The sequence below is a fragment of the Chiloscyllium punctatum genome, chromosome 6 (genome assembly GCF_047496795.1).
Source record: "Chiloscyllium punctatum isolate Juve2018m chromosome 6, sChiPun1.3, whole genome shotgun sequence".
In the NCBI taxonomy this organism is placed as follows: Eukaryota; Metazoa; Chordata; class Chondrichthyes; order Orectolobiformes; family Hemiscylliidae; genus Chiloscyllium; species Chiloscyllium punctatum.
The window spans coordinates 19,314,906-19,338,231 of NC_092744.1; the positions used below are offsets into that span (position 1 = coordinate 19,314,906).

Consider the following 23,326-nt stretch of genomic DNA (forward strand, 5'->3'; position numbering starts at 1 on the left):
GTTTCCTCCCACAATCACAAAGATGTGCAGTTCAGGTGAATTTCCCATAATGGTCAGGGATGTGTAGGCTAGGTACATTAGTCAGGGGTAAATATAGGGTAGGGGAATGGGTCTGGGTGGGTTACTCTTCAGAGTGTTGGTGTGGACTTGTTGAGCCAAGGAGCCTGTTTCCATGCTGTAGGGATTCTAATTAATACCACAAATGAGTATGGTAGTCAATAACATTGGCAGATGAGATCATCATCATTAGATTTAGACATATTATTAAATTAGCAGTATATTTTAGAGACCTTTGAGCTGACTTTTTAAATGAAAGATTATTTGGGAAATGAGGGGGTTATTTTACACCCATCTTGTCTTTAAGGGAATTAACTTTCAAAGATTCCACATGCTGTGTATGTTAAATGTTATAACTCTGCCTGGCTGTTTGACAGCTGTGAGTCTGTAAGTTACACACATGAAAATCAATGGGTTTTCTGTAATCTCTGCTCTATAGCTTGTATATGCTTTATAGTTTCAAATAAACTAACCCACAGTGTTAATTAATTGATGAAGAGCAATTGGTCATTTGACTGTTATTATTATCACGACAGGACCATTTTGCATGGAAAGTGTTGCAACTCACAAAAGTCAGAGAGACCATGGAATTGGGCAGGAGCGGGCTAGTTAGAATCCTGATTACAAAGGTTGACGGTTGAATTAAACAAAGAGGAGGCAGAAAGAAAATGAGCCCACGTGAATGTGATGAGAAACCAAATGAGATTATTCAGAGTATAGTTAAGAGAGTTATGTAAGCTGCTTAGAGGCATAGAGTTATAGAGATGTACAGCACGGAAATAGACACTTTGGTCTAACCTGTCTAAACTGACCAGATATCCTAAATAAATCTAATCCCATTTGCCAGCATTTGGTACATAGCATTCTAACCCTTCCCATTTGTACACCCATAGAGATGCCTTTTAATGTTCATGATTTGGAGAAGCCGGTGTTGGACTGGGGTGTACAAAGTTAATGTTAAAAATCACACAACACCAGGTTATAGTCCAACAGGTTTAATTGGAAGCACACTAGCTTTCGGAGCGACGCTACTTCATCAGGTGATTGTGGAGGGCTCGATCGTAACACAGAATTTATAGCAAAAATGTGCAGTGTGATGTAACTGAAATTATACATTGAAAAATTGATCGTCTATTAAGCCTTTCATCTGTTAGAATACAGTGATAGTTTCACTTCTTTCATGTGTAAATCACAAAACCTTTTTTTAAAAGTTGCATTCTCGGGTTAGCTGTTAACAATGGTGATAGCTAGACAATATGTTGAAGGTGTTAGCCCCCTGTGTTCTCTGTCTATGACCTGATGTTTAGATTGATTCTAATCTAGAAAGTGAGATAACAGAGTTTTACGTAAATTCATGCAGTTTTTGAGCAATGTGCAATGTAACTCTGCAAGTACAAATTCACCCCACAAAATATATGTATGCATGTGGGTCTTTGTCTGTGTGTGTGTGTGTGTGTGTGTGTGTGTGTGTGTCTGGTGTGGGGGTTGTGAGTGTGAGAAAGTGTGTGTGTGTGTGTGTAGTGAGTGCAGAGTGTCTTAAGTCTGTGAGAGGGTACATGTGTGAGTGTGGGAGTGTGTGTGTCTATAAGGGTGTGTGTGGGTGTCTGTGTGCGCATCTGTGTCCGTGTGTATGTGAGAGTGTGTGTGTGTAGGAATATCTGTGTGTGTGTGTAGTGCAATGGTGATCACCTGTAATGTGACATGAACCCAAGGTCCCGGCTGAGGCCCTCCCTATGGGTACCGAACTTAGCTATCAGCCTCTGCTCGGCCACTTTCCTCTGCTGCCTGGACAAGGAGGGCCTCAACCGGGACTTTGGGTTCATGTCACCTGTGGCCGAGCAGAGGCTGATAGCTAAGTTTGGTACCCATAGGGAGGGCCTCAACCGGGACCTTGGGTTCATGTCACATTACAGGTGATCACCATTGCACTACACACACACACAGATATTCCTACACACACACACTCTCACATACACACGGACACAGGTATGCACAGATGCGCACACAGACACCCACACACACCCTTATAGACACACACACTCCCACACTCACACATGCGCCCCCTCACAGACATAAGACACTCTGCACTTACAACCCCCACACCAGACAGACACACACACAGACAGACAGACAAAGACCTACATGCACACATATATTTTGTGGGGTGAATTTGTACTTGCAGAGTTACATTGCACATTGCTCAAAAACTGCATACATTCATGTAGAACTCTGAGCTCAAAAACTGCATGAATTTACGTAAAACTCTGTTATCTCACTTTCTAGATTAGAATCAATCTAAACATCAGGTCATAGACAGAGAACACAGGGGGCTAACACCTTCAACATATTGTCTAGCTATCACCATTGTTAACAGCTAACCCGAGAATGCAACTTTTAAAAAAGGTTTTGTGATTTACACATGAAAGAAGTGAAACTATCACTGTATTCTAACAGATGAAAGGCTTAACAGACAATCAATTTTTCAATGTATAATTTCAGTTTCATCACACTGCAAATTTTTGCTATAAATTCTGTGTTAGGATCGAGCCCTCCACAATCACCTGATGAAGGAGTGTCGCTCCGAAAGCTAGTGTGCTTCCAATTAAACCTGTTGGACTATAACCTGGTGTTGTGTGATTTTTAATTTTGTACACCCCAGTCCAACACCGGCATCTCCAAATCAAAGTCAATGTTGTAATTGTACCAGCCTCCATCACTTCCTCTGGCAGCTCATTCCAAACATGCCCATCCACTGCAAGAAAAAGTTGCCCCTTAGATTCCTTTTAAATATTTACTCTCTCACCATAAACCTATGCTATCTAGTTTTGGGCCTACCCACCCCAGGGAAAAGACCTATTTACCCTATCCATGCCCCTCATGATTTTATAAACCTCTGTGAGGTCACCCCTCAGCCTCTGTGCTCCAGGGAAAAGAATACTCATCTATTCAGCCTCTCCCTATCGATGAAACCCTCCACACTGGGAAACATCCTTGTAAATCTTTTCTGAACCCTTTCAAGTTTCACAACATCCTTCCTAAAACAGGGAGATCAGAAATGCATGCAGTATTCCAATAGTGGCCTAACCAATGTTCTGTACAGCCACAACATGACCTCTTCCAATAAACATACCTATTTTCCTGCCATTTTTCCCATAATCCTTGATTCCGGCTGATTTGAGGTCCACTCTTGCATTGACATCGCTGAATTAAATTAGATAATTTATGCTGAAGAAGATCTTCAGCCCATCTAGATTTCCTTTCTGTTACGATCAAGTCCTCCACAATCACCAGATGAAGGAGCATCGCTCCGAAAGCTAGTATGTTTCCAATTAAACCTGTTGGACTATAACCTGGTGTTGTGTGATTTTTAATTTTGTACACCCCAGTCCAACACCGGCATTTTCATTAGATCTGAATTTCATTATGATTTCAAGGCCCCAAAGCATGTTTTCTGGGGTCTGTCTGTATATTGAGTTAGCATTCAGTAAAAGAAAATGCCTAATTTTCCATTTTTTGTCTTTAATTTTTAATTACAGCACTTATCCATGCAAAATTTATGTGAACCTTTCATAATTTTGGATAATTCTATTAGATCCCCTTTCTTCACAGCAGAGAAAAGACACAGTAATTAATCGTGTATCCAACATAATTTCCTCAATTTCTGGGACAATTCCTGTAACCTTTCTCTGCAACCCTATGATTTTATGAAATTAAAATAAAGGAGGAACCAGGTTCTTCTGATCTGATCTCACTAAAGTGGAAAATAGCTTAAAAATGATCTCTCGGGATTGATATGTCAGATGTTCCAATATTCTGCTTCTTTTATAACGAACTTTGGAAGATTTTGCTGATGGTGGTTCATTTCCATTGAGAACATAAACATCAACCTTCCCTCTGCCAGATCTCAGAACCATACCTATCTCTTCATTAAATTGTATCTGCTTACTAATCAACCTTCTTCAGAGACTTGAATTTGGATGTATCAATATTCCGGAATTAGTGCTGCTCCCAAATTGATATTATCAGAAAAGTTGAAACTCTGGACACACTTCTTTGTCATAACTGTTTCATAAAAATTGGTAGAGGTAAGGTTGCCATAGCCACAGAAACTCCTGGTGTGTGGTTTATCCTGATGGTTACTACACCTCAGGCAAGGGGAGAGGTTGAGAAAGAAAATTGTTCATTGTAACCTCAGCTAGTGCTGGAATTGAACTCATGCTGTCGCCATTATTCTGCATTGCAAACCAGTCATCGAGCCAAATTAGATTATCAACCCCTTATTAAAAGCGTTTGCACCCCTGTGACTCCAACTATTCACTACATTGATAAAGTTATGCCATTGTCCAAGAACCACTGTCCATTGGCACCAGTAGGTTTTTTTATTTTTGCTGGGGATGTGAGTGTGGTAGCACTTAGTGACCAGACTTAATTGCTCAAGAAGGTGGTGAAAACCTGCCTTTATAAACTGTTGCAGTCCATGATAAAAAGATATACCCATAGCTCTGTTGACACTACATCTGTCCATCTCCAAATGGTCTAGACTGGCCTAGGACTGATCCCAATGCTAGGAATCTAAAGTCTTTCCTCCTGCATCATTTCTTTATCCACATGTTAATTTCTAGTTTTATTCCTAGTCAGTGATGAGCGATTCATCATTGAAGGTCACACTGTGATCTTCACACATGTCAGTATGTTGTGAGTGCTACCCATAGGGAAGTTAAGAGTCAACCACATTGCTTGGGTTGGGAGTCGCAGCTAGGCCGTACCAGTTAAGGACAGAAACATTCCTTCTTGAAAGAACATAAGTGAAGCAGATGGGTTTTTACAATGATCGACATGGTTGCCATTAGTCGAGTTTTTCTTCTAGATTTAATTGAATTCAAATTTTATCATCTGTCATGGTGGTATTCAAACCCATGTCCCCAGATTATCAACATTGGTTTCTAGATTATTTGTCCAATGACATTTTCACTACATCACTGCCTCCCCTTAATTTCTTGGCGTGATTCCTCTTTCTCCTGAATGTCTTTTGCAACTTAAACTGTTCTTAACAGTTTTTCATTCTGTCCCTGAACTTTCTTAGTGATAAATTGCTTTTGCACCATTAAATTCATCATTTTGAAATTACTGGCAGTCCCTGTGTTGTGAAGAGGTTCCATTCTGGAGTCCCTTTGCAATTCAATTTGTATCCAAGTTGGAACACAATGCAGGCCAATATAATGGAGCCATTCCTAAGTACAGGAAATGCTCCAATGTCGGATCTTTAAAATTAAACCCCTGTTTGGGCTAATATTTGTAGATATGAGTGTTAGTAAGTCAAATGCCCCCTACATTACACTCCCTTTTCAGCTTTAATGTCGTAAGATGTAGGAACAGAATTAGGCCGATAGACCTGTCGAATCTGCTGGCCCATTTCAATGACATCATTGGCTGATCTTCCCAAATCCATTTTTTCTGACTTTTCTCTAGAGCCTTGATTCCTTTATTGAGTAAAAAATGTCTATCTCAGCTTTGAATACACTTAATGACCCAGCTTTGGTATCCCTTTACAGAAAGAATTCAACTGATTTATTACCATCTGAGGGAAAAAAAAGTAACTCCTTGTCTCTGTCTTAAATGAGCAACCCCTTTTTCTGTGATTTCCTTTTTATGATTCTTAGTATGTACCTCAGTAATATAATGGGGGCCACACCAGTGTCTTTGTAAGGCATGTGAACCATATCTTAGTCAAAAATCTGATGATGCACTAACCAGTACCAAAAAGGTCAATGGTCATCAACAGGATAGATTCATTGAGCACATTGCTGCACAATGGCATTGATTCTCATAGGACAGAAGAAGGCCATTCAGCCAACCATACCTATGCTGTCTCTTTGAAAACACTATCAAATTAGTCCTATGCTGGGTAATTCCATGTTAGCCATGCAAATTCATGTATAGAACCAATTCCCTTTCAAATCCCACTATTGAATTTGTTTCCACCATCTTTTCATGGATGGCATTCCAGATCATAACAATACTCTCCATTAGACAAATTCTCTTCGCTTTCCCCCGATTATTTGCCAAGTTCCAGAAATCTATTTCCTCTGCTTACCGATTCACTAGGTATTTTGTGTTTCAGGTCTTGAACCTAATGCATTCTTGAAAACAATAGAAAGAGAAAGGTAGATGACTGCTCCTTTAAACTCTCATTGGTATAATAATGTTTTCAAAAGAAACATTGTTCATGCAGAAACCAATTAAGAAGGTGTATTTGTTCTGTAAAGGTGGGATGAGTTTATATTGACGTCAGTTAGGTGACCACAGACATCTTGCCTTCAGAATATTCTGTTCTAATTTGGAGACTTTGTATGGTACAGTTTGCTGCCTTTGTTCTATTTTGCTTTCTTCAGTATGGCATAGCAATTTACATTAAACGATATCCAATAACTGAAGTGTGATAGGCTAATGCATACCATTGACACATGTTGGAAAGATTTACAGGTTGATATTCAATCTGTTTGAAGAGGTTATGAACACAGATTCCTTGGCCATTCAGTTCTGGAGTACGACTCGAGCCTGGGGAGCTTCGGGCTAGGAGGGAGGACACTTACACACTGTGGGACAAGACCTCTGAAAGAAAAATTACATCAGAGACAAACTGGGGAGTTTTTTAAATTCAATTGTGGGTCATGGGTGTCACAGGCTGGGCTGACATTTATTGCCCATACCTAGTTACCTTTGACGAGGTGGTGCTGAGCATTTGGAGGGCTGGCTATTTAATTATGGCTGAGTAGCTTTGAAAGATAATATTTTAAGTTTGCTTAATTTGAAAAGGTAATTAATATGAAATGAGTTGAGAAAATTCATCTGATGATAAACTTGGTAATGTAAGTTATTATGAAGTTGTTCAGATGAGAGAAAAGTTTTTTTTCCCTATTCAAAACACAATATATTATGCCTTAAAGGTCACATTATAGATTTCTTACAGTGTGGGAACAGGCCCTTCGGCCCAACAAGTCCACACTGACCCACCGAAGCACAACCCACTCAGACCCCTACATTTACCCCTTCACCTAACACTATGGGCAATTTAGCATGGCCAATTCACCTAACCTGCACATTTTGTTTTTGGACTGTGGGAGGAAACTGGAGCACCTGGAGGAAACCCACACAGACATGGGGAGTATGTGCAAACTCCACACACTGGATTAGTGGTGCTGGAAGAGCACAGCAGTTCAGGCAGCATCCAATGAGCAGCGAAATCGACGTTTCGGGCAAAAGCCAAACTCCACACAGACAGTCGCCTGAGGCGGGAAATGAACCCGGGTCTCTGGCGCTGTGAGGCAGCAGTGACATTCTCCCCGTGTCTGTGTGGGTTTCCTCCGGGTGCTCTGGTTTCCTCCCATAGTCCAAAAATGTGCAGGTTAGGTGAATTGGCCATGCTAAATTGCCCATAGTGTTAGGTGAAGGGGTAAATGTAGGGGTCTGGGTGGGTTGTGCTTTGGTGGGTCAGTGTGGACTTGTTGGCCCTTGTTGGGACATAATTGTAAATTGAAAATCATAAAATCTTTGGTTCCGGATCAGGAAAGCAAAGTACAAACTAATAGGCTTTCGATGCTCTTTTTTGAAATAAATTATTGTGATATTTAGATAACATAATGAAGACAAGAGCAGACAGGAAAAGAAAATGATCCCTGTTCTTGCTGTTGATCTTAATGTGCATGTTACCCAGTGACTTACTTAGAGTCAAATAATTGGGTGGAGTTGCTAAACGTTTCCAAATAAAGGACCAAATATTTTTAAATTGGCTTCTTAATTAATAAAATCTTTTCTCCTCATATTCCTTATATGAACATTGAATCATATGAGTTAGATCAGAAGTAGGCCCTTAATTCTCTTATTACTGAAAAATCTATCAATCACTGTCTCAGATATGCTCAATGTCTGACTCTCCATAGCTGTCTGGGATAGAGAAAGAGAAATGGTAGCAGACGGTTAATGCCAGTGGGCCAGTAATCCAGAGGCCCAGGTTAATGGCTGGTGGATCTCAATTCAATTAATAAAATCTAGAAATTAAAGCTAATCGCAATAACATTGACTATGTAACTGTCATTGATTGTTGTTAAAACCTGAAACCATAAAATGCAATGAAGAGGCAAGTTCTGTAATCCAACTGTATTATTTTTAGCATCACTTACAAGCTGTTTTGGAATGCTTAGTTGAGAACTGGTCAGTAGAAATAATTAGCTGGTATGATTGCCTTTGAAGAAAATTTAATTTTAGTTATTGGAATCAAGTATCTGTCCACTTAAGTAAACCAGTCATGTTATCATTAAAGGAAGATTTAGGGCTTCCATTTTGTTGTGAGTTACTTAAAGATAATATTTTATTCATGCAAAGTTATAGAATTTTCTGGCACAGAACAGAGCTGTTCCGCCTGCTATGCCTGCATCAGATCTTTGGTAAAGTTCTCCAAATTGTTTCTTTTTCCTGTAGCCCTATAAACAGCTTTGTTTCAAATCAGTTCCGAACTTTTCAAGTACAACAGAAATCTTTAATAACTCAAGAGTCAGTACAGGGAACTATGTAGAGACAGAAAGAAGAACATAAGAAATAGGAACAGGAGTATACCAGTTGAACCTTCAACAATTCTGTAAGACTGCAGTTTATCAGATTGTAGTCTTTCCTGCCTATCGCCCATGACCTTTGAGCTCTCTTGTTGATCACAAACCTGTCTAACTCAACCTTGAATATATTCATTGATTGAGATTCCACTTCATTCCAGGGAAAGGAGTTCCAAGGGTTAACACAACTCAGAAAAAAAATTCTTCTCATCTCTGACTTAAATAGAAGACTGCTTGGTTTGAAACTATACCTCCGAGTTCTAGATTCCACAATGGGGGAAGCATCTTCTCCATGCATAACTTATAAAGCCTTCTTGGGATCTTAGAAGTTTCAATCGCATCTCAGTTTTAAAACCTCCAATTGTATGGCCAATCTGCTCAATCTTTCCTCATAAGACAATCCTTTCATCCCAGGAATCAACTTAGTTTACCTTCTCTGAACCACCTCCATTACAAATATACCTCTCTTTCTGTTGAAAAGCAGCACGCAGTATTATTGGTTTTAGCAAAGCCTGAAACAATTGTAGCAAGCTTTTATATTATACTCCTTCTATAACGTGCAATTTCCATTTGCCTTCCTTATTATTTTCTGTACTAGTAAGTTAATACTTTTGTGATTCATGCATGAAAATTTGCAGATCCCTCATTCGCACAGTATTCCAAAGTCTCTTTCCAGTTAAATAATATTTGGCTTTTCTATATTTACCACCAAAATGTTCTCCATCATATATTCCACATATTGCTCCATTTGCCAAATTTTCACTCAGTCACTGAACCATGCTATATTCCTTTGGAGAGTTTTTGTGAGGTTTTCCAAACTTGCATTCTTCCCTAACTTTGTACCATCAGCAAATCTGGCTCCAATAAGCCAGGTCTCCTCATTCAAGTATGATGCAGGTTGGTAGTAATTGTCATTATTTGGGAACTTGGGTTGAAAATGAAGGAAAAATAGGTCTCCATTTTCAGTTCTGTAAAGGTGATTTGATTTATTTAACAAAGGTCAGAAAGTCATTTTTGATCAGTGATTATAAAAAAATTCATTTTTCAGAAAGCTTCTGATTTAAGTAACTTAATTAGCTATTGAAAAAATAATTTGCTGCATATTTACAAAGTTGAGGTTTTATGATTTATACAGAAATAAATGGTCAGAAGTTAGCAGTACATTATAGTCAAAATAAGAGAAATCATCCGTGTGGAAGGACAGCTTTTTCTTTTGTTAATCAAAATCTCCAGACTGTGAGAGTTCAGATTATAGAGGTCTCCAGCTTGTGAACATTTGTAAAAGTCTCAAGACTGTCAAAACTGAAAAAAAGTGTCAAGACTACCTTACTTAGAAGTTGAGTAAAAAATCTAAAAGAATTAAAAAGAAGTGTCACTTTGCTGCGATTGAGTAACTGTAAAGGCGTTTGCTGGGGCAAGTGTGAATCATTTTTGTTGTTTATGTTAAGGTCTTTCTAAATTGTTATATTCAAAAGGTTTGTTTTCTTTTGTGTAATAAACATGTGTTATTTTGCTAATGGCTGCCCCTTGTGAACATATTCAATGACAGAACACTATGATAACCAAACTGCAAAGGTAAAACCTATGATCTATTAAGTCAGGTTTGACTCTGGGATCTGATGGATCAGATCAGACAAAACAGATGGACAAAACACAGTCATTAAGATAGATGAAACACTGCCATAGATTCCTGTGTCATTCCACCAGTTGCAGTTTGTCATGCAAAAATTCCCCATTTATCCCATTTCGTGTTAGTTAGTCAATCTTCAAATCCATACTCATCCATGCCCCAAACACGATGAGTTCTTATCTTGTGTAGTAACCTTTCTGTGTGGCTTTATTAAATTACTTTTGGAAATCAAAATACATTCTGTTACTGTTTACTTTTATCTATCTTGCCTGTTACATCTTCAAAGCACTCTGGTAGAATTGCCAAACACCCTTTCATAAACCCATATTGACTCAGATTGTGTTTATGGTTTTCTATATATCCCATTACAATTTCCTTAATTATGGATTCTACCATTTTGCAGTGACAGGTGATAGGTTAACTGACCGATAGTTTTGTGTTCTCTGTCTCCATTTTTTATTGAATAAAGATGTACGTTTGTGGTTTTTAAGTCTGCTGGCATATCTCCAGAGGCAGGCCCTGTTGGAAGGTCTCAAACTTGAACCCTAAGCTAGCTGAGTTAGCTGCCAAAACAGTAGCAGGTCACTAATATGGATCCAAGTAACCTTCAGATGGGGACAGTTTGTCAATGATTCCCACTCTTGATGACTGTCAATCAGTTCAGACAGTGAGAGCTGACAAGGCAGTGAAGAGTGATGATGGTTCTTTGCAGCCAAATGATATTAAAACATAAATGGAAGAGCAATCATTCAAAGTAATGAATTTTGTTATACAGGATGAAGGTCAATTTCTTACCAATCTTAAAAACTCTGTGGAGAGAAAGACACAGAGTTAACTGTTCAGGTCCATGAACTTCCAGCTGAACTGAAAAATTTTATTTCAGACAGCATCTGCTGGTGAAGTGTCTACTCTTACCAGTTATACTTCCAATTGACACTTTTTTTTTACTTCTTTACTGGTTACTTTTGTCATCCACCCTGTTTTTTTGTCATTTAATGGTTGCTGCCTTCCATTGTATTGCAGACTTTCCATTTTCTTTTTCCCCTATGTCTTTTTCTTCTCCAAATCTCTGAAACACATAGCTTTTTCCTTGCACTACCTTGGATCATTGGTCAATGCTTATTGCTTCTCTGTGATGACTCCATGGAGTTCCGTGCACCACATCTTCAATCTGTCACAGCAGACTTTTATTGTCAAACCACCTGTTGATTTGGGCTGAAGCATTATTTTGACCACTGCTATAAAACCCCCTCAATCTCTTTTGGCTCAAGGAGAATTGCTCAAATTTGACTTTGCAGCCAAAATACCTCACCAGTGGTACCAATTTAGTCAATCTCAATTGCAACATCTTAAAGTCCATCTTGAAGTGTGGTGACCAGAACTGGATTTGTAGTCTAACCAAAGATGCATAAAGATGGTCAGTGAAAACAGGTTATTGAAAGCAAGGAGAAAAGAATAGTTGATATTTAATTGAACCGAATAAAAAATATTCAAAAGATTCTGTAAGCACTCAGATCTGACATCTGTTTACTTGTCCAAGTGAAAGGCTTTCACTCAAAGGACCTATTCTGAGAATGCACCTTCATTATTTTCCAGTTGATTTCCAGTATTGTGGGAGGCCATTTCTACTACCTTGGAGATTTGTGCATCTAGACTACTTTCCATCTGTCAAGGAACCTGAGTCTCTGGTGCTGTGAGGCCACAGCGCTAACAACTGAGCCACCATGCCACCCTTTTGTTGTGCTGGTGGCAAAACTTGGGCATAGATTCATACTCCGATTCATATCCATCCATTGCTATTTCGAAAGTGTCAGTTCCAATTGTGTCAGCAATGTATGGCTTTTGGTAAAATCCATAGTATACGTATTATAGTTTTGAACCTGGATTTCAGAAAAGTGGAAGATGGACATGGGTCCCCAAGTTGTTACGTCCCCAACCAACCAAACCCCAGTGACACCTCGAACTAATTAAAAGGTCCAGGCATTATTAACATTTTTTTGGGAGTACATGAAATTCAGAGGCCATCACCTCCAGCCATTTGATTGGCTACCAACTCTTAGGGGTGGGTCTTCGATCCCCAACAAACAAAAGATTGACAGCTTTTGAATGGCTGTGGGGTGTGTTGAGTGACTCACCTCTTAACCTTTCCATGGGGCTATGGGCCACTCCCTCTGCTCCACTCTCAACAGCAAGCTCAACTCTCTGTCTTTCATCAGTTATCTAACCCACAATTATTCCATAGTGACAGAGCCCAGCTCTCCAGTGCCCTGTCCACACGTGAGACTGAAATTATTATTTACACTGCCGAGTTGCAGGACAAAGCCATTATTCACAAATCCCATCACTTGCAGGATAGTGATGGCGTCTGCATTGGCTTTTACAATGATTTTGCCATCATCCTGGGCTCATGGCCCAATGAATTTCCAGTCACTATTTCAGTGGCGCTCGATTGAGGATCTTCACTGTTTACAATGGTTGCACTTGTGTCAGGAGCACCTGTTGTTAACGATTAACACCAGAACTTGATACAGTCTTTTAAATGCTGCAACAACTGATTTCCATAGTAAGAGGTTTGCACTAAAATTTATCTTTGATGATGAGAATTTGCTGAGGCTACCACAAAAATCCCCAGCAATGCTGTTATAATAACCAAAGGTCACAAGCATTCCACATCACCTGAGAAATTCCTGGTCAAAGATCAGGCAATAAAAACAATGTAATTATTTAAATATTTATCAGTTAAGGGTAGCATTGTCACTGCTGAGTCAGTGGAATGGGTTCAGATTTCACTCCAAGGATTTGACCGTAAATAAAAGGTTGATGCCCCCTGTACAGTGTTGATGGAGTGCTGCTCTGTCAGAGGGGCATCTTATAGACAAGGTGGCAATCCAAGGTCTCATTCACCCTCTCAGTGTAAAACATTCATGAAGCAATTTCAAAGGCAAGCTCTTCCTGGTGTCCTGTAGCTATCCAACTCTCAAGCAATATCATTAGAATAGATAAGATTATTGCTTATTTGGTTATTGTCTGTGGGATTTTGTTATGCACAAATTGGTTGCAGAGTTTCCTTCAATAATGGTAATGAAAATAATGATAATGTTAATGAAAGTAATTCATTGGCTATAAAGTGCTTTGGAAAAGATCAAGGATGTGAAAGTCACTATGAAATGCCATTTTCACAAACCTGCAAAACCCACAATAACAATGTTTGCTTTTTGGGCGTCCCACCTGGTGATGCCTACTGCATATGAATATCAGTGACAAGGAATGATCTCCATAAAAGGCACTTACCGCCCATGTTTGTCCCCTCAATTAAATGCAGAAAGGCCATTCATGGCTGCCAATTGAATTTCAACTAAATTAACAAATCTGGAATATAAAAATAGACTCAGACACAGTGGCAGTAATAACTGTCACTGGTTATCATATAAACTCACTTCATTCAAACATGTCCTTTGGGGATGGAAATCTCCCAAAATTATTCAATCTGGCCTCATGTGACTCCAGACTCATAACAATGTGTTGATCCTTTAACTGTCCTCTGAAATTGTGTTGTAAATCATTCTACTCAAGACCAATTAGGGACAGGCAATATTGGTATTGCTGACAATGCCCACATTCTGTGAAAGAATATATATTTTTTAGAAATCTTCCTGCCACGCACACATACTAGGGCAGTGATGGGGAAGTTATGAGGATCTTAGCTGCCATCCTTTTTTTTCTCTTAATTAAATGCCCTGCTACCAAACGTATCATGGAGGTGTGCATGAAATTCTATCCAACATTTCAAAATTGTTCACGAAGACTCCTTATCATGTGAACCTAATTACAATGTGGGCACATTATAAAAATTAGCTCCGAGATTAAGCTGCAAATCTATTAGAACAATATTTGAAATTGTGCGTTGATGGCAATTTTACTTTCCTGTGTATTGTCACTTTTTTTTGTTGCTATGGGAACTACAAGTAGGCTGTGGAACCTTCTCTGTCCTCAATAGCTCAGTGCCTTTTTAATCTATGGAAATTGTGGCTGTAGCTGTGAGGCATTTGGAAGTACAGGTGATTAAAATGTCAAATTGCGGTGAAGCTTTTGTTGGCATTGCAACCATTGAAGCAGTGTGCTATTTGTGAAATGATCATCTTGAGCTTGAAGGTTTTTTTTAATAAAGCAGCTGTTGAAACATTGCTGGCTTTTCCAGTAAAGGTCTGCTACTGGTGAGGATACCAGTAAGCATACCATTAATTGCAGGTAAGCATACCATTAAGTCAGAGGATCATCTTCAGCACCCAGTATTCAGCTTGCCAAATTTGCACAAGTAAGAAGGTTTGTGTGTTGATTTTATGTAAATGATTAGCGTGGCCATTTTATGGCACACTGAAATTGTAAGCCGAGTGCTCCCATTTTAAGACAATTCGCATAGAATCATGGAATTTTACAGTACAGTTGGAGACTATTCAAGCTCATCATGTCTTTACCAGCTCCCAAAAGAGCTACCCAGGTCCTGCCACTCTCCAGCCCTATCTCCCTAGCCCTGTAAGTTCATCGCTTTCAAATATAAATCCAGCTTTCCTTTGAAGCTTCCAGTGGAATCCACCTCCACCATTCTCCCAGGCAGCGCATACCTACTCTTCACAACTCTCTGCATAAAGAAGTTTCTCCTCATCTCATTCCGAGCTCTCTTGATGACAAGCGTGAAATTGCGATCCCTATTTTTTATTCATTAATTTGCTGCATTCTGTGTCAACTGTGCCAAGTCCTAAAATATCTACTCCCGTGTATAAAATTGTAAATTATCTATAATTCTATTTGGACTTGTACATTATGAGTGTAAAATGGGAAAATGGTAGGCTCTTATTATGTTGGCAGTCAGCAAGGATTTACGACCAACACTGCTTACTTGTAAAATTTTGGCCAATATATTGTTGGTAGCAAGTTCTGTTTCTGAAGGCATCCAAGGTGGTTAGTTCCAGCAGTGAAGAATGCACAATGTAAGTAGAATCTAGTCATACACCAATATTGAGCCCTAATGCTAGATCTCTAGTGATTATTTAAGAGAGAGGGTGATTGGAGTTGACAGTTTTCTTCCAAGTTATGGTTTTCATTATGCTGTCCAATTAATCCTCCAGGTATTTAACAACTTCTTCATGTATGTGTAATGGAAGTGTGGTGCTATCTTATTATTATTAGAACTTGGGTTCTAATATAGGTAGAACGAAGTATAGCTTTAATTATGCTTTGTTTTCCATATTGTATGTTGTTCGGAAAGTTGTTTACATGCAGTTAGAAGTTAGTCAGAGCAGAACAAAAAAGTCTTCAGCAATTTAAAAGTTAGTAAGAGAAAGCTTCAGAAACAGAGGTGTTTAAGGTGTCACAGAGGAAGACATCCAACAAGACTTTTGAATGCACAAGTTTAAGGAATACATGTTAAGGAATAAGTGAGATGTGTTAGTTTATTTAAAGACCTCACAAAGACACAATAACTACAGAACATAGTGAACAGTAAATGTAAACATTTGTTGGAAAAACAAAACAAATATAGTTGTGGTAAATAAACAAAGAACATTAAAATGGAAACAGAGTTACCCTTCACTGGGGTTTTGTGAGGGAACAAGGGTGAAATCTTTGTTTCTGCTATTTGTGAAATGATGATTTCAAATAATTTCTGACATAATATAGTTTGCTTGCTCCAGTTTTTGTGTAATGAAGCCTGATTTCCTTTTGTTAAAAATACATTGGTACTATCTTATGAATATGTTCAGTAACTGTCCAGGATAATAAATAAATTATAAGGAAGAGCTGTCATGGTGACAATATCATTGGTCTAGTAATCCAAAGTCCAGGTTAATGTTATCGGGATGTAGGTTTTGTCAGATTCTAGTCAATGGTAACCCCCAGGATGTTGGTAGTAGGGGAGTCAGAGTTGTAGTGCCATTGAATGTGAAGGGTTGGATTCTGTTTTGTTGAAAAATAGACATTGGTTGCCATTTGTGTGGTGTGGATGTTAGTTACCACGTATTAGATCCAGCCTGGATGTTGTCCAAGCCCTGTTGCATTTGCATACAGCCAGGTTCACTATGTGAGGACATGTGAATGGCTCTGCACATTGTATAATCGTGAATGAATGCCCTCACCTATGACCTTATGGTGGAGAGATGGTTATTGACAAAGCAGCTGAGGTAATTGGGCCGACGACACTATGAGGAAAACTTGCAGTAATGTCCTGGAGCTGAGATACTTGCACTCCAATGATCACACCCAATTCTTTGTCCGAGGTATAACTTCAACTAACAGAAAGATTTCCCCCGATTTCCATTGACATCAGATTTGCTAGAGCTCCCTGATTCTATGGTCATTCAACAGTTCTTTGATGTCAAGGGCAGTCACCTTAATTTCTCCTATTGCGTTTCACTCTTTCATCCATGTTGGCGAACACTTTAATGAGGTCAGGAGCTGAGAGGCTCTAGCGGAACTGAACTGATGATCACTGAGCAGGTTATTGTTGAGATAATCCTACTTGACAGCACCTTCTATCACTGAGAGTAAACTTTCTGTATTGCTGGGCAGATGGCAGTGTTGTAGCTGTTCTGGAATTGCTTGACTATTGTCAGCCAGTTCTGAAGCATAAGCTTTGATTATATTGACAAAATATTGTTAGGGCCCTTAGCCTTTGCAGTGTTCAGTGCCGTCAGCTGTTTCTCGATATGCCATGGAATACATTAAATTGGCTGAAGACTGGTTTCTGTGATGCTGTGGACATCTGAAGGATGCCAAGATGGATCATCTACTTGGCTTTCTTCTGGCTAAAGAAAAAGCCTTATCCTTTGCCAAGTGACTTTTCTTTATATATAATTATAGCCAATGAGTTTCAACAGATTAGCGACCTGTGGAATGCAATGACAAATGCAATTCTGAGGTATTTTGACATATTTGCTTTACAGCTAAAGAAGGACTTTTGAAATTTGTTAGTCACTGTTGTGAGGCAAGAAAACAGCAGTTAATTCTTCTCCAGAATATCCTACAGGTAATGATTAGATGAGGTATTGATTAGATCATTTTAGGGGTGCTGATTGAGGGATAAATATTAGCCTAGAATGCAAACCATAATTCCCTTGCTCTTCTTTGAAACAATGCTGTGGTGCTTTTTACTGATAGGGAATTAGTATAATGTCTCATTAGTCAGACAGCAGTAATGCTGCACACTGCCAGTATTTGAACTTAGTGTGTCAGCCTGGATTATGTGTTCTGCTTTCTGTTATTGGAATTGAACCAATGACCAATTCTGAGTGACCTATTTATTGAGCCATTGATGATACCAGGCTAATGACTTCAGCACATTAGCCTACACTGTATTTCAAACAACTTAATTTAGTTTAACTCCAAACATATTGCTAAATAAGAAATACCAATTATCTGTGAACCAGTGACTTCCAAGATATCTGTGATAGGTAACACTTTGCATCTGTGGTTGCAAAGTATGGATTGACCTGAGAGGAATTGGAGTTGAAGGTCATTCTCTGTAACCTGTTAATTTATGGCCTGTTAGAGAGCTTACATAGCTGGAACTGCTGGCAAATTCCACATGTCAGCAGAGGTGAGTTTTAAACTGTCCTGATGTACTCTTGTAACTGCATCCAATGCTGGAATGCACTGATCATGGGCTTTACTGTACTGCTGTTAAGCACAAGTAGATTCATTGTTCTGCAACTAATATTTAGCGTGAAGATGGGCATTGGGAGATCATGTTGCAACTCTACAGGACTTTGATTAGGTCACTTTTGCAATACTATGTGCAATTCTGGTCTCCCTACTATAGGAAGGATGTTGTGAAATTTGAAAGGGTTCAGAAAAGATTTACAAGGATGTTGCCAGGGTTGGAAGATTTGAGCTATAGGGAGAAGTTGAATAGACTAGGGCTGTTTTCCCTGGACTGTCGGAAGCTGAGGGGTAACCTTATAGAGGTTTATAAAATCATGAGGGGCATGGATAGGACAAATAGACATGGTCTTGTGGGCGGCACGGTGGCACAGTGGTTAGCACTGCTGCCTCACAGCGCCGGAGACCCGGGTTCAATTCCCGCCTCAGGCGACTAACTGTGTGGAGTTTGCACATTCTCCCCGTGTCTGCGTGGGTTTCCTCCGGGTGCTCCGGTTTCCTCCCATAGTCCAAAGATGTGCAGGTCAGGTGAATTGGCCATGCTAAATTGCCTGTAGTGTTAGGTAAGGGGTTGATGTAGATGTATGGGTGGGTACGCTTCGGCGGGGCGGTGTGGACTTGTTGGGCTGAAGGGCCTGTTTCCACACTGTAAGTAATCTAATCTAATCTTTCCCAGAACTAGAGGGCATAGGTTTAAGCTGATGGGGAAAGATTTGAAAGGGAGCTGAGAGGCAACTTTTTTATGCAGAGGGTGATGTGTGTATGGAATGAGTTGCCAGAGGAAGTGTGGACGCTGGTACAATTACAACACTTAAAAGGTATCCGGATGGGTATATGAATAGGAAGGATTTAGAGGGATTTGGGCCAAATCTGGCAAGTGAGACTAGATTAATTTAGGATATCTGGTTGGCATGGACGAGTTAGACCAAGGGGTCTGTTTCTGTGCTGTACATCTCTATGACTCTATAACTCTATGACAGCAATGCAGTCCAGCTAACATTGTCAACTTTCCAAGATTGTCCTGCATTCTAACCATAATCCTATCACAGGGGATTAAACAGGAACCTACTGACAACATTCTCAGGAGAATAATTGTGGCTGATTTCTTCGGTTTCTAGGTTTTTAGTTCACAAAAAGAAATGGAAATGAGGGAGGAAAATAATCTGTTTGATTATTCAGGAAATGAGATCATAAGATTGAAGAATCTTCACTCCCCAATTGGACAGGGGTTGGCAGGGCATCGTGATGATGGACCAGTTGGGTGCGCAGTATAGAAGTTTGAGACGTGGCAGAACAGTTTGGAGACCGTGTTCTAACATGTACAAGAATACATCCAACAAGAGTTGACATTTGCAACCCCACACTTGTGTTTGACTCTGCTGGTCCACTGGAGATTGGCAATTGCATGATTCAAAAGGCAGTCATAAACTAGAGAAAGTAAGGACTGCAGATGCTGGAGATCAGAGCTGAGAGTGTGATGCTGGAAAAGCACAGCAAGCCAGACAGCAGCCGAGGAGCAGGAGACTTGATGTTTCAGAATCCTGATGAAGAGTTTATGCCCAAAACATTGAATCTCCATTGATTTCCTGACAAACTCTGACCTAAAATACTTCAATAGAAGAGGCACTCATAAGGAAAGTTGCCCATATAGTATCAGGAAGGGATGACAGAGCAAAGGAGGTTATGTTGCAGGCCATCCACTAAGTGATTAATGGAAAAATAGGTTTGAAGTGCTGAATGGACTACTCTTCTTCCTATTGTTATTGTGATCATTGAGCTTCGGTGAAACAATTTCATATCATTGAGTGGTGATGGAAAATTTCTCAGAGCGACTTGAGGAAAACATGTCTCTGTTGTCTTGCTGAAACTAATGACTTATTTTTCTTTGATTCCAGATGTCCTTGAGAAACCAGACAATGGAGATCCTGAAGCGATTAAGAAAGCAAAGACGCTGTATAAATCGTGCACAAATCAAAGTGAGTGCCATTGGATAATCTATCCATTTTCATGTACGCCTTGATGTGTACTAATGTCTTTCCTTACTTTATCTTTACTTCAGCTGCCATTGAAAGCAAAGGTGGGACACCACTAATTAGCATGATAACCGGTGTACTCGATTGGCCAGTCGCAGTAGACAACTGGGACGAGAATTACAGTAAGATCAGAACATGGTTTAATAATGCTTGATGCACTTTTGTATTTCATTCAAATTGTTAAGTTGAAGAAAGGAAAGTCCACTGGTTAAGTTGAACAGCACAGGTTCCTCTTACAGTGGGCAAAGAGCCAATGTGGCCTATTGAGCCTGTACTAACCCTCTGAAGAGCAAACCATTCTGACACCTGAGCCTCTCCCTGTAATCCCACATTACCATGGCTAATCCACCCCACCTGCGCAATCCTGAACACGAGGGGGCAATTTAACATAGCCAATTCATTTAACCTGTAAATATTTGGACTGTGGGAGGAAACTGGACCACCTGGAGGAAACCCATGGGGACATGGGGAGAACGTCTGCATATATAGTATTCTAAGGCTGGAATCGAATCTGGGTCCCTGGTGCTGTGAGGTAATATTGCTAACCACTGAACCACTGTGTCTCCGTCACTGCAATGTGTTCATGCCAGTTTTGCAAGTCCATTAATTGCTGCTCTCTGATGGAATCATTATAGTTTGCTGTGTGCATAATTAATCTGGATTCTAAAATTGAAGATGTGGCATCCAAGTATGTAGACAATACTAACATTGAGGGCCATATAATAATGTGGAGAACTGCACCAATGCACAGAAAGGCTTCAAAAGGTTTCAGACCACACAAATCAATGGGAAACTAAGGTGGCCATTGCAAAGTGTGAGGTAATAGGTGGAGGCTGCTTAGTGCTTGGAAGCTAAGATTTTCAATGGAATAACAGGGAAAAGGTACCAGGGAATCTGGATACATAAAAAGTAACAACATGTTGTTAAGATCTTAATGATGTAGACCAATAGCTGTGAATGGCCCAGTTAGTAACTTATCGCAGAATTAATGTCCAGTCCTCAACCAAATTCCCCCAACTCTTCACACAAATGTTTGGGAAAGGATGTCAGTGCATTGGCAGCAGTTCAGAGATGGTTTACCAAACTACCTGGAATGGATGCATTGCCTTCTGAAGAATGATTGGATAGTGAAAACTTATGTCCACTGGAGTTTAGAGAAGATGACTTATAATTATAGAATCACTCAGTATGGAAAAGGGCCTTCAGCCCATCGAGACTGCACAACAAAAGCCTACTCTAAAAATCCAAAAGAATTATGGAAGCTGGAAATCAGAAACAAAAACAGAAACTCAGCACTGAAGTGTCATTGGTCCCAAAACATTAACTCTGATTTCTCTCAACAGATGCTGCCAGACCTGCTGAGTTTTTTCCAAAAAGGACTCCAAATCCACCCTCCTCCTACTTTCCAGCACTTGGCCCATTGCCTTGAATGTGATGACATTTCACATGCTCATCCAAACACGTATTAAAGGCTGTTTGATTTCCTGCCTCAACTATTCTCCCAGGTAGTGTAGTCCAGATTCTTAGCACCCTCTGGGTTTATTTTTTAATTCACTTGTGGAACATGGGCATCACTGGGAGGACATCATTTATTGCCAATTCCTAGTTGCCCTTGAGAAGGCGATGACGAGATGCAATACATGTGCTGTAGGTTGACAAATAATGCCATTAGGGAGTGAGTTCCAGAATTTTGACTCGGCGACAGTGAAGGAATGGCAACATATTTCTAAAGTCAGAATGGTAAGTGAGGTGATTGTGGGTTTGGGAGGTGCTGTCTGAGGAGCTTTGATGAAGTGCATCTTGCAGATAGTACACACGCCAGCTCCTGAGAGTCAGCGGTGGAGGGAGTGGATGTTTGTAGATGTGGAGTCAATCAAGTGGGCTACTTAGCCCTGGATGGTATCAGGTTTCTTAAGTATTGTTGGAGCTGCACCCATCCAGGCAAGTGGAGGTATTCCATCACACTCCTGACTTGTGCCTTGCAGACGGTAGACAGGATTTGGGGAGTCAGGAGGCGATTTACTCGTCATGGTATTCCCAGGCTCTGAGCTGGTCTTGTAGCCATTATTTATATGGTGAGTCTAGTTGAGTTTTTGATCAATTGTAATTCAAGAACGTTGACAATGGGCGATTCAGTATTGGCATCACCATCAAATTTCAAGGGACAGTGGTTAGATTGTCTCTAATTGGAGATGGTCACAGCCTTGCAATTGTGTGGAATGAATGTGCTGGTGAAAACGTTTTCCTCAAATCCCCTCTAAACCCCCTACCTTTCACACTAAAGTTGTGATCTCTTGTTATTCAACCTCCAACCTCAGAGAAAGCTGTTTCCTAGCCACTGCGTCCATGCCCTTCATAATCTATTACAACTTAATCAGATCCCCTCTCAGATTTCTCTGTTCTAAGATTTGATGAAATGGTTTGATTAAAATAGATGCAATCCTGAGGGGTCTTGACAAGGTGGATGTGGAGAAGGCATTTCCTCTTGTGGATGAAGTTAAAGTCATGGATCACTGTTGCAATACTAGGGTTTGCCAATTTAACACAGATCAGGGGAAGCTTTCCAAAGGGTCATGTGTCTGTGGAATTCTCTTCCTGAAAAGATGGTGCAAGCAGAGTCTTTGGTATTTTTAAGGCACAACTGGATAGATTTTTGATAAATGGAGACGTCAGATTATCGGAGATAAGAGGGAACATAGAGTAATCAGATGAACCATGATCTTATTGAATGGTGGTGCAGGTTTGAGGGGTGAAATGATCTACGCCTGCTTGCAATTCATACACAGATTAAGGTCATAAAATTGCTAAGTACTTGAGTGCCTTTCTAAGAAAACTAAACATCTTCTAGGGGGAAAGTGTTACAGATGGGGACAACATTGATTGTTGACACACAGGCTGATGTAAAGTCCTGGCCTGCGAATCTCCTACAACCTGCTGAAGGATTTTTCATTTTGCATTGGACAAGGGAATACTCTTTGAAATAAAAGTTTTCCAGTTTGTCATCCTGTTTTGTATTTGCTTTCTCCTAGGTAAAAATTGGACACTTGAGACTGTCCTGTCAACATTGACTGCCAGATTTGGAAAGCGTGTCATCATAGACTTTTTTGTTGGGACAGATGACAAGAACTCCAATGTTTACATAATCCATGTATGTGACTTTGATAAAATTCTCTTTTGCAAAACTGCCATTTTGATGCATTCTTTTACAAAGTATTACTTTTATGCATAACATGCATATTTCAAATATTTATTTTTGCCTGATTGAAAAAGTCACGCTGGGGTAGATTTTTTAAATGATGTGTCCTCATTACAGACTGTAAGGAGGAAAACTAAAAGAGATGAGGATT

The 23,326-nt window shown here is 39.8% G+C and overlaps 1 protein-coding gene across 4 annotated transcripts in view; it reads left to right on the forward strand.

Annotated features, from left to right (window-relative positions):
* Positions 1–23,326, forward strand: part of LOC140478754 (neprilysin-like) — a 193,849-nt gene that overhangs the window by 73,951 nt on the left and 96,572 nt on the right. For all 4 annotated transcript variants that reach the window (XM_072572090.1, XM_072572091.1, XM_072572093.1 and 1 more), the window contains exons 5-7: positions 19,842–19,922; positions 20,006–20,101; positions 23,009–23,127. In XM_072572090.1, the coding sequence (XP_072428191.1) occupies positions 19,842–19,922; positions 20,006–20,101; positions 23,009–23,127 (296 nt within the window). The remainder of the gene's footprint in view (positions 1–19,841; positions 19,923–20,005; positions 20,102–23,008; positions 23,128–23,326) is intronic.